Source organism: Mya arenaria, chromosome 6 (assembly GCF_026914265.1).
Source record: "Mya arenaria isolate MELC-2E11 chromosome 6, ASM2691426v1".
Classification (NCBI taxonomy): domain Eukaryota; kingdom Metazoa; phylum Mollusca; class Bivalvia; order Myida; family Myidae; genus Mya; species Mya arenaria.
This window is the reverse complement of record NC_069127.1, coordinates 72164792-72176522: the sequence shown is the minus strand read 5'-3', so window position 1 is coordinate 72176522 and position 11731 is coordinate 72164792. Positions and strand designations below refer to the sequence as shown.

The 11731-nt window shown below is 42.8% G+C and overlaps 2 protein-coding genes across 2 annotated transcripts; one reads left to right on the top strand and one right to left on the bottom strand.

The window, feature by feature from the left end:
• The first annotated feature begins 395 nt into the window (after positions 1–395).
• On the top strand, positions 396–5333 carry LOC128238021 (probable serine/threonine-protein kinase DDB_G0282963). Its single transcript, XM_052953590.1, has 11 exons — positions 396–2503; positions 2786–2929; positions 2960–3000; positions 3031–3066; positions 3097–3132; positions 3163–3295; positions 3446–3523; positions 3554–3594; positions 3625–3727; positions 3758–3895; positions 4052–5333. The coding sequence occupies exons 1-11, from the start codon at positions 396–398 to the stop codon at positions 5331–5333; spliced, it is 4140 nt and encodes a 1379-aa protein (XP_052809550.1).
• A 111-nt stretch (positions 5334–5444) lies between these two features.
• LOC128236391 (uncharacterized) lies at positions 5445–9279 on the bottom strand. The gene is made up of 5 exons (XM_052951241.1): positions 9121–9279; positions 8712–8777; positions 7504–7746; positions 6484–6708; positions 5445–6034 (listed from the first exon to the last, which is right to left on the bottom strand). The coding sequence occupies exons 1-5, from the start codon at positions 9121–9123 to the stop codon at positions 5918–5920; spliced, it is 654 nt and encodes a 217-aa protein (XP_052807201.1). The 5' UTR covers positions 9124–9279; the 3' UTR covers positions 5445–5917.
• Between the last annotated feature and the right edge of the window lie 2452 nt (positions 9280–11731).

Sequence of the window (11731 nt, the reverse complement as noted above, 5' to 3'; positions counted from 1 at the left end):
GAGTAATGAAGAGTATACGGCCAATGACAGGGACCGTGCTGTGTTAAGTACCGTCCAACATAACACGAGTAATAAAGAGTTTACGACCAATGACAGTTACCTTGCCCTTGCTGTGTTTAGCACCGTCCGACATAACACGAGTAGTAAAGAGTATACGACCAATGAAAGGGACCGTGCTGTGTTTAGCACCGCCCAACATAACACGAGTAATAAAGAGTATACGACCAATGACAGGGACCGTGCTGTGTTTAGCACCGTCCAACATAACACGAGTAGTAAAGAGTATACGACCAATGACAGAGACCTTGCTGTGTTAAACGACCAATGACAGGGGCCTTGCTGTGTTAAGCACCGTCCAACATAACAAGAGTAATAAAGAGTATACGACCAATAACATGGGCCTTGCTGTGTTAAGCACCGTCCAACATAACCCGAGTAATAAAGAGTATACGACCAATGACAGGGACCGTGCTGTGTTTAGCACCGTCCAACATAACACGAGTAATGAAGAGTATACGGCCAATGACAGGGGCCTTGCTGTGTTAAGCACCGTCCAACATAACCCGAGTAATAAAGAGTATACGACCAATGACAGGGACCGTGCTGTGTTTAGCACCGTCCAACATAACACGAGTAATGAAGAGTATACGGCCAATGACAGGGACCGTGCTGTGTTAAGTATCGTCCAACATAACACGAGTAATAAAGAGTTCACGAGCAATGACAGTTACCTTGCCCTTGCTGTGTTTAGCACCGTCCGACATAACACGAGTAGTAAAGAGTATACGACCAATGAAAGGGACCGTGCTGTGTTTAGCACCGCCCAACATAACACGAGTAATAAAGAGTATACGACCAATGACAGGGACCGTGCTGTGTTTAGCACCGTCCAACATAACACGAGTAGTGAAGAGTATACGACCAATAAAAGGGACCGTGCTGTGTTTAGCACCATCCGACATAACACGAGTAATAAAGAGTATACGACCGATGTCAGGGACCGTGCTGTGTTTAGCACCGTCCAACATAACACGAGTAATAAAGAGTATACGACCAATGACAGGGACCTTGCTCTGTTTAGCACCGTCCAATATAACACGAGTAATATAGAGTATACGACCAATGACAGGGACCTTGCTCTGTTTAGCACCGTCCAATATAACACGAGTAATAAAGAGTATACGGCCAATGACAGGGACCTTGCTGTGTTTAGCATCGCCCAACATAACACGAGTAATAAAGAGTATACGACCAATGACAGTGACCTTGCTGTGTTTAGCACCGCCCAACATAACACGAATAATAAAGAGTATACGACCAATGACAGGGACCTTGCTGTGTTTAGCACCGTCCAACATAACACGAGTAATAAAGAGTATACGACCAATGACAGGGACCTTGCTCTGTTTAGCACCGTCCAATATAACACGAGTAATAAAGAGTATACGACCAATGACAGTGACCTTGCTGTGTTTAGCACCGCCCAACATAACACGAATAATAAAGAGTATACGACCAATGACAGGGACCTTGCTCTGTTTAGCACCGCCCAGCATAACACGAGTAGTAAAGAGTATACGACCAATGACAGGGACCGTGCTGTGTTTAGCACCGCCCAACATAACACGAGTAATAGAGAGTATACGGCCAATGACAGGGACCTTGCTGTGTTTAGCACTGCCAAACATAACACGAGTAATGAAGAGTATACGACCAATGACAGGGACCTTGCTGTGTTTAGCACCGTCCAACATAACACGAGTAATAAAGAGTATACGATCAATAACAGGGACTTTGCTGTGTTAAGCACAGTCCAACATAACACGAGTAATGAAGAGTATACGGCCAATGACAGGGACCTTGCTGTGTTTAGCACCGCCCAACATAACACGAGTAATAAAGAGTATACGACCAATGACAGGGACCTTGCTGTGTTTAGCACCGTCCAACATAACACGAGTAGTAAAGAGTATACGGCCAATGAAAGGGACCTTGCTGTGATTAGCACCGTCAAACAAAACACAAGTAATAAAGAGTATGCGGCCAATGACAGGGACCTGGCTGTGTTTAGCACCGTCCAACAAAACACGAGTAATAAAGAGTATACGACCAATGACAGGGACCTGACTGTGTTTAGCACCGCCCAACATAACACGAGTAATGAAGAGTATACGACCAATGACAGGGCCCTTCCTGCGTTTAGCACCGTCCGACATAACACGAGTAATAAAGAGTATATGACCAATGACAGGGACCTGACTGTGTTTAGCACCGCCCAAAATAACACGAGTAATAAAGAGTATATGACCAATGACAGGGACCTTGATATGTTGAGCGACGTCACCGCTCAACATAACACGAGAAATAAAGCGTGTACGACCAATGACAGGGACCTTGCTGTGTTAAGCACCGCCCAAAACAACACGAGTAATAAAGAGTATACGACCAATGATAGGGACCTTGCTGTGTTAAGCACCGTCCGACATAACACGAGTAATAAAGAGTAAACGACCAATGACAGGAACTATGCTGTGTTTAGCCCCGCCCAACACAACACGAGTAATAAAGAGTATACGACCAATGACAGGAACCTTGCTGTGTTAAGCACCGTCCAACATAACACGAGTACTAAAGAGTATACGACCAATGGCAGGGACCTTGCTGTGTTAAGCACCGTCCAACATAACACGAGTAATAAAGAGTATACGACCAATGACAGGGACCTTGCTCTGTTTAGCACCGTCCAGCATAACACGAGTAACAAAGAGTAAACGACCAATGACAGGAACTATGCTGTGTTTAGCCCCGCCCAACACAACACGAGTAATAAAGAGTATACGACGAATGACAGGGACCTTGCTGTGTTGAGCACCGTCCAACATAACACGAGTAATAAAGAGTATACGACCAATGACAGGGACCTTGCTGTGTTAAGCACCGTCCAACATAACACGAGTAGTGAAGAGTATACGACCAATGACAGGGACCTTGCTGTGTTAAGCACCGTCCAACATAACACGAGTAATAAAGAGTATACGACCAATGACAGGGGCCTTGCTGTGTTTAGCACCGTCCAACATACCACGAGTAATAAAGAGTATACGACCAATGACAGGGACCTTGCTGTGTTTAGCACCGTCCAACATAACACGAGTAATAAAGAGTATACGACCAATGACAGGGGCCTTGCTGTGTTTAGCACCGTCCAACATAACACGAGTAATAAAGAGTATACGACCAATGACAGGGGCCTTGCTGTGTTTAGCACCGTCCAACATAACACGAGTAATAAAGAGTATACGACCAATGACAGGGGTCTTGCTGTGTTAAGCACCGTCCAACATAACACGAGTAATAAAGAGTATACGACCAATGACAGGGACCTTGCTGTGTTAAGCACCGTCCAACATAACACGAGTAATAAAGAGTAAACGACCAATGACAGGGGCCTTGCTGTGTTTAGCACCGTCCAACATAACACGAGTAGTAAAGAGTATACGACCAATGACAGGGACCTTGCTGTGTTAAGCACGGTCCAACATAACACGAGTAGTGAAGAGTATACGACCAATGACAGGGACCGTGCTGCGTTAAGCACCGTCCAACATAACATGAGTAATAAAGAGTATACGACCAATGACAGTGACCTTGTCCTTGCTGTGTTTAGCACCGTCCGACATTACACGAGTAGTAAAGAGTATACGACCAATGACAGGGACCTTGCTGTGTTTAGCCCCGTCCAACATAACACGAGTAGTAAAGAGTATACGACCAATGACAGGGACCGTGCCGTGTTTAGCACCGCCCAACATAACACGAGTAGTGAAGAGTATACGACCAATAAAAGGGACCTTGCTGTGTTAAGCACCGTCCAACATAACACGAGTAGTGAAGAGTATACGACCAATGACAGGGACCGTGCTGTGGTAAGCACCGTCCAACATAACACGCGTAATAAAGAGTATACGACCAATGACAGTGACCTTGCCCTTGCTGTGTTTATCACCGTCCGACATTACACGAGTAGTTAAGAGTTTACGACCAATGACAGGGACCTTGCTGTGTTTAGCACCGCCCAACATAACACGAGTAGTGAAGAGTATACGACCGATGACAGGGGCCTTGCTGTGTTAAGCACCGCCCAGCATAACACGAGTAATAAAGAGTATACGACCGATGACAGGGACCGTGCTGTGTTTAGCACCGTCCACCATAACACGAGTAATGAAGAGTATACGACCAATAACATTGACCTTGCTGTGTTTAGCACCGTCCAACATAACACGAGTAATAACGAGTATACGACCAATGACAGGGACCTTGCTGTGTTAAGCACCGCCCAACATAACACGAGTAATAAAGAGTATACGGCCAATGACATGGACCTTGCTGTGTTTAGCACCGCCCAACATAACACGAGTAGTGAAGAGTATACGACCAATAACATGGACCTTGCTGTGTTAAGCACCGCCCAGCATAACACGAGTAATAAAGAGTATACGACCAATGACAGGGACCTTGCTGTGTTAAGCACCGCCCAGCATAACACGAGTAATAAAGAGTATACTACCAATGACAGGGACCGTGCTGTGTTAAGCACCGCCCAACATAACACGAGTAGTAAAGAGTATACGACCAATGACATTGACCTTACTGTGTTTAGCTCCGCCCAACATAACACGAGTAATAAAGAGTATACTACCAATGACAGGGACCTTGCTATGTTTAGCACCGCCCAGCATAACACGAGTAATAAAGAGTATACTACCAATGACAGGGACCGTGCTGTGTTCAGCACCGCCCAACATAACACGAGTAATAAAGAGTATACTACTAATGACAGGGACCTTGCTGTGTTTAGCACCGCCCAGCATAACACGAGTAATAAAGAGTATACTACCAATGACAGGGACCTGGCTGTGTTTAGCACCGTCCAACATAACACGAGTAGTAAAGAGTATACGAGTAATAAAGAGTATACTACCAATGACAGGGACAGTGATGTGTTCAGCACCGCCCAACATAACACGAGTAATAAAGAGTATACTACTAATGACAGGGACCTTGCTGTGTTTAGCACCGCCCAGCATAACACGAGTAATAAAGAGTATACTACCAATGACAGGGACCTTGCTGTGTTTAGCACCTCCCAACATAACACGAGTAATAAAGAGTATAATACCAATGACAGGGACCTGGCTGTGTTTAGCACCGTCCAACATAACACGAGTAATAAAGAGTATACGAGTAATAAAGAGTATACTACCAATGACAGGGACCGTGATGTGTTTAGCACCGTCGGGACCTCATCTTACCTTGCAGGAGTATATTAAACAGTTCCACAGACATATATCAAGCTATTGTCTATTGATATTTTCCGCGTATCAAATGTAGCGAACTCATAGCGATATTTCCGAATAATAAAAGAAAAACAACATGAAGAATAGTTTTACTGTCGTTTTATTTCAATACTGATACAAAGTTTAATGTGCAGTCGCTTGTCAGTATGGAATAACATTTCAACAAATAATTTAATTTAACAATTTATGAGTAATTTACGTAATACTGTTCTTTTAACAAGGCTTAATAGATGTCCCGCATCTTTAACTATTATTTAAATAGTAAACATCGATATTTATATACAGAACTCATCCAGTAAGATCATTTAGGTTAGTCGTCAAATTAAAGGGACATTCCGTCGGTTTATTTCTTTGGATTGTCTTTAAGACGTAAGTATCGCTGCGTAACAACTGAAGGTCGTCCAGGAATATCAGGACTCATTATTGAGTTAACTTCTCTTTAAAACCGTGATGAAATTGTCTTGATTATTTAAAAAAAATATTTAAATGACGGAGTATCTCTTTAATTCGCAAACACATGGCACACTTCTGTTCTGGACAGTAACAGTTTATGTCTCCTACTGGGCCCCACCATCAACAAGAGGGGCACAATCAACGCCCCCAGCAATTTCGCACGCTGTTGTGCAAGGTGATTCGAACTTCTCCACAATTGCCACAAGGTCTTGAGACGTTTCCTGCAATGAGTATTGAACAATACAGTACCTAGCCAAAGATATGTGAATGACCAGAGTTGAAGTACAGTTTCTGATAATGTTAATACATATTACGTTTGTAGTGTTGGTTATCGCTTAAAACAGTGGACACCATTATTGTGCTATTATTGTTTAGTGTATTAAATACAATTATTGTAATAGAATTTGAATTGTTTGGATTTTCGCTTTATATAGTCGACAATTGTATATCATTAAACCATGACACACACAGTACAGGATTCTAACTTTTAGTAAGAAAAGGCTAAAACCGTGTTTCACGGAATTCTATCTGTCAGCTCCCTTAACATGAATCTAAACTAAATTATGCTTGCACTTAACTGAAAACGACAACAACAACAACGACGCCAAAGACAGCAACAACACTAATAATAATAATAATAATAATAATAATAATAATAATATCTACGTACCTCCGTGGGCACAAATTCCTTGACTTCATCACAGAAGTGCAGCAGCTTCTTTACCGGCGTCTGTCCCCCAAGCTCACCATCGCCCTGGCGTTCATCAGTTGACCCACTCTCGTCACTCTCAATTGACTCGCTTGAAATGCTCTTCTCACTATCGGCGCTGGCCTTTTTCCCAGGTTGGCGTCTACCTTTACTCCCACGTCCACGTCCAGCTCTGCGCTTGGTACGCTAAATATATACAGTATGGTTATTTCATAAGCGTTGCATTAGTTTATACTCTTTCAACTTTAGCTCGATGGTGAGGACAGCGAAAAACTGATGTAAATCAACTGATAGAAGGTCTCGTCTCTTGAATAGTAAGCAGAACCGGTGATAGGGTATGAGAAAGTATACCTATTGGGTATAGACCCACAATCAATTGGGTGAGAGTATGACATATATTATTGATATAACACCCAGCTTGAATGAAGATAAATTCGTAAGTGAAATCGTATAATTAAAATAAAATAAAAAGAAAACGATATATTTCAATGTCGTCAATTTATAATTTAATGACTTCTCTCAGCTGTGCTGGTATTTTTCATTTAAGGATCCATCACATGTATGTAATCATGTAATGCTAGTAAATGAAATAAAGTTACAACGAAATACAGACCAGAATCCCATTAAAATACAATTAAGAGCACTCATCCTTATTTCTTGGTTCCACAAGGGACATGATTTAACATGGATCTTTAATAGAATAGAACAGAGTATAACAGAACAGTTATTTAAGACTTAAACACCAAAACATCGTCGAAAGGTTTGTGTAATTTCGTTGCGAACAAGTTAACATTTGACGTACCAAATTTTGTTTGAACATTTTTTAATATTATATTTTAGCAATGATCTAAAATTCTGTCTGAACAACCCGACACCAAGGTTATAGGACACTATTTAGCTGTTTTTAGCATAAAAGCTTAAGTGTAAGTTTTCAGAAGGTTGTACCTCGTACCGCGTATCAAAAATGTGATCGGTACATACCCCAGTAGTATCTTCCGGCACGCTGTCATTCTGTGCTACCAGGAAGTCGAGCAATTCGGTACACGTTGTGTTCACGGCTATGAAAACGTTTTCAAATGTTTGGTTATCGTTGGTGATGTTTCCGTTTACGAGGGCTTTACACAACTTCACCTCGCGTCCCAGTGGCTTGGGAAGGGGTCTGTCCCCCTGCTTCCTATCACCTGTCTTCCGGGAATCACTATTGCCACTGTCGTGGCTCTTTCGCTGAAATAATGAAATTGTGATAAAATTAATGTGTGAAGGCGCCATTGTTTGATTGTGCTATATATATATATAAATTCATGTGTGTGTGTGTGTGTGTGTGTGTGTGCGTGTGCGCGTGCGCGTGTGCGTGCGTGTGTACGTGCTTACCGCATTCAACCATGTCCCGTACTTAATAAACACTTAAACTCTTCCCGTAATGCAAATTTATCTAAGAGCTTCAAAAGAAGCAATTGGCTGTATTCAATGAGTTTTAACTACTTGTCTCTATTATTTATGAATGTGTAAATTAATACAGTATTAATCCAGTATTAACGCTTATGGCAATTAATTGCGAAATTTGCGAGTAGTAAATTAAGTGGTCCATAATTCGACTCCCGAGGACCATATACTGTAGTAGCCCAATGCTTTGCTTACTTAGGTAACATTTTTATATACATGTATAAAAAACATATGCCAGGATGAACATTTACTGAGTGTCAGCCAGTCCAAATAAATTGTTTTGTTTTTTACATGAAATTATAATGCACATGTGTTTTTAACATAATAATTATAAAGTGTTTTATGATAAATATTGAGCAATTACTTAATATGACCAGCTAGATTAAGAAAGAAGTTAGAGGTACTCTCATCCATACTTGTGTAAAGTAAGAAACCGCTTGTAACAGTTAAAACGCCATTGATCAAAGGCAAAAATAAAATAAATTTTATATTTTAATCAATTAACTCTATAGAGAATAAAAGCTGCACTCTCACAACTTGTCAGTTTTGACACTTGAATGTTGTCTCAGAATTTGGTTGATTTTGGCATCAATTGCCTTTAATTCAGTTATATTTGATATTACTGGTTTCCAGACATTTACGCAAAAATGGCTAATTCAAAGACAAAAAATGGTCAAAACGATCAATCTGTGAGAGTGCAGCTATCTAAATAAATATGTATATAACATGAAGGTGAAGGCACTTACTGATCTGGCTTCGGCAACAATGAGGCACAGGGCCAACACGGCAACAACTACTACGATTGTCTTCATCTGAAACATACATAAAGAAAGACTGAACATGAAGTCGGGTGGGGATTTTTCTAGTATTTACCCTTGCGTTCGACCAGGCCCATTCAGCAGGCATAGAGAATGAGACTCGACTCCGTTAAAAGCAATATAAAGTACGATGACGCTTTGCGCCCAATTATTTAGAAGATTGCAGTGAATGTTTTATTAGAATCTACAAATTATTGGGTATTATGAATATAAAATATTTGATGATAAACAAAATGTACATTTAATATATAAATATCAATGAAACCATGCAAAATAAAAATAAAATAAAATAAGAAATGCAAACAATTAAACATGACATGAAGTCAATGTAACGTACCATTTTTCCTTAGTTCCTGAACTTCAAGAATTTAATAGTTTTCTTCTTGGTGATATATTCCTTGTTAGTCCCGACCAGCAGGCTAATAGCGAGATAGTTGAATGTATTTTGTATTGGGCTCGGAGCTCAGCGCCAATTTATACCCACCCGGCACCCCATACACCCGAAAATCGTGACACCAGTCTCACGATCTCCCCTCAAGCGGAAAGTCTGAACAAACAATTCCCATTTATGCCATATCATTATGTCGTGAGATGATATTCGATATTCATGAGACGTTTGATTTTGTCAATAGACATGCCCTTAACATTGCACCTTCTGCGTCATTCAAAACTTAGTCATCACAAATCACATGAAGAAAATTTATTTTAAGCACGGTCATTTAAATATTTGTTTGTTAATATTTGGTTGATTATTCGAAAATCACGACCTTATTAAAAACACTAATACATGACTTGCTGTATCATATTTAAAGTAAATATTGGAATTCTAGTCTAGTTAAAGCAAATGAGACCACTCTAAACCTTAATTAAAAATATTATTGGTAGTGAAATCAGAAAAAAAAATCCTTTAGTTAAGACTCAAATAATTATGTTATACCATGCAGCTTTGGCATTATTCACGCCTTGTCATCAACACTTACCAAGAACAATTAACATAATAATGTGTTTCAAACGCTGGCATTTTTGTTTTGTTTTCATCTGTAACACACATACACACACACGCGCGCGCACACACGCACGCACACAAACACACACGCCCAAGCACACGCACGCACGCACGCACACACACACTCATGCAATGCAAACAGAAATTGAAATTATGACTTTGATTAAACTGTTTCGGTGCCGCGCGCACAATCGCTGGTACTAGAACTGTCTGTTATAAGTGACGGTATCTATACTGCCCGTTTCTGTACCACGCGACACGCCAACACCAACACTGCTTCTTTTCATACCGCTCACACAACAAACGGGCACAAGCTCGCCTCAATTGTAACAACTCGGCGATCTCCGGCAAGCTTAGAGATAGACAATTCCTGTTGGATACTGGGCGAGGTGTTCCGATTGAAATTCGCCTGCTATCTTACCACGCACGAATGTTGGTACAAGCACTGCCGGTTTCCGTAATTCGCACAAGACCGCCAGTACCAGCACTGCCGGTTTCCACACCTCGCAAAAGAGCGCCAGTACCAGCACTGCCTGTTTCAGTACCTCGCACAAGAGCGCCAGTACCAGCACTACCGGTTTCTTTACCTTCACACAAGAGCGCCAGTACCAGCACTGCCTGTTTCAGAACCTCGCACAAGAGCGTCAGTACCAGCACTGTCTGTTTCCGTACCTCACACAAGAGCAGCGGTACCAGCACTGCCTGTTTCCGTACCTCACACAAGAGCAACGGTATCAGCACTGCCGGTTTCCGTATCTCGCACAAGAGCGCCAGTACCAGCACTGCCTGTTTCCGTACCTCGCACAAGAGCGCCAGTACCAGCACTGCCTGTTTCCGTACCTCAAACAAGAGCAGCGGTACCAGCACTGCCGGTTTCCGTACCTCAAACAAGAGAAGCGGTACCAGCACTGCCGGTTTCCGTACCTCGCACAAGAGCGCCAGTACCAGCACTGCCTGTTTCCGTACCTCACACAAGAGCAGCGGTACCAGCACTGCCGTCTTCCGTATCTTACACAAGAGCGCCAGTACCAGCAATGCCAGTTTCTGCACCTCGCACAAGAGCGCCAGTACCAGCACTGCTCGTTCCGTACCTCGCACAAGAGCGCCAGTACCAGCACTGCTCCTTCCGTACCTCTCACAAGAGCGCCAGTACCAGCACTGCCAGTTTCCGTACCTCGCACAAGAGCACCAGTACCAGCACTGCTCGTTCCGTACCTCGCACAAGAGCGCCAGTACCAGCACTGTCGGTTTCCTCACCTCGTACAAGAGCACCAGTACCAGCACTGCTCGTTCCGTACCTCGCACAAGAGCACCAGTACCGGTACTGCTCGTTCCGTGCCTCGCACAAGAGCGCCAGTACCAGCACTGCTCGTTCCGTACCTCGCACAAGAGCACCAGTACCAGCACTGTCGGTTTCCTCACCTCGCACAAGAGCACCAGTACCAGCACTGCTCGTTCCGTACCTCGCACAAGAGCGACAATACCAGTACTGCTCGTTTCAGTACCTCGCACAAGAGCGCCGTTACCAGCACTGCTCGTTCCGTACCTCGTACAAGAGCGCCAGTACCAGTACTGCTCGTTTCAGTACCTCGCACAAGAGCGCCAGTACCAGTACTGCTCGTCTCAGTACCTTGCACAAGAGCGCCAGTACCAGTACTGCTCGTTTCAGTACCTTGCACAAGAGCGCCGTTACCAGCACTGCCGGTTTCCACATCTCGCACAAGAGCGCTAGCTGGTGCCAGTACCAGCACTGTTTGTTTCCGTTCTTTGCACGGTGCAAAGTGCAATGAATGACTACACTGTGGATGAAGTACGTTGAAAAACTACACTGTGGGATGACGTACTATAAAATGACTATATTTCGGACGACGTTCGATAAATAACTACACGGTGGACAAAGTACGTAAGCAATTTTAATGTCCAAAAAAATGACTAGACATTC

Coding starts and splice junctions, on each gene's coding strand:
- LOC128238021 (XM_052953590.1), top strand. CDS start 396: ATGGGCCTTGCTGTGTTAAGCACCGTCCAACATAACCCGAGTAATAAA. Junction 3,133..3,162: donor CAGGGACCTTGCTGTGTTTA/GCACCGTCCAAC, acceptor CGAGTAATAAAG/AGTATACGACCAATGACAGG. Junction 3,524..3,553: donor AATGACAGGGACCTTGCTGT/GTTAAGCACGGT, acceptor TAACACGAGTAG/TGAAGAGTATACGACCAATG.
- LOC128236391 (XM_052951241.1), bottom strand. Junction 7,747..8,711: donor TTGTTGCCGAAGCCAGATCA/GTAAGTGCCTTC, acceptor TCATTATTTCAG/CGAAAGAGCCACGACAGTGG. Junction 6,035..6,483: donor AGGAATTTGTGCCCACGGAG/GTACGTAGATAT, acceptor TACTCATTGCAG/GAAACGTCTCAAGACCTTGT.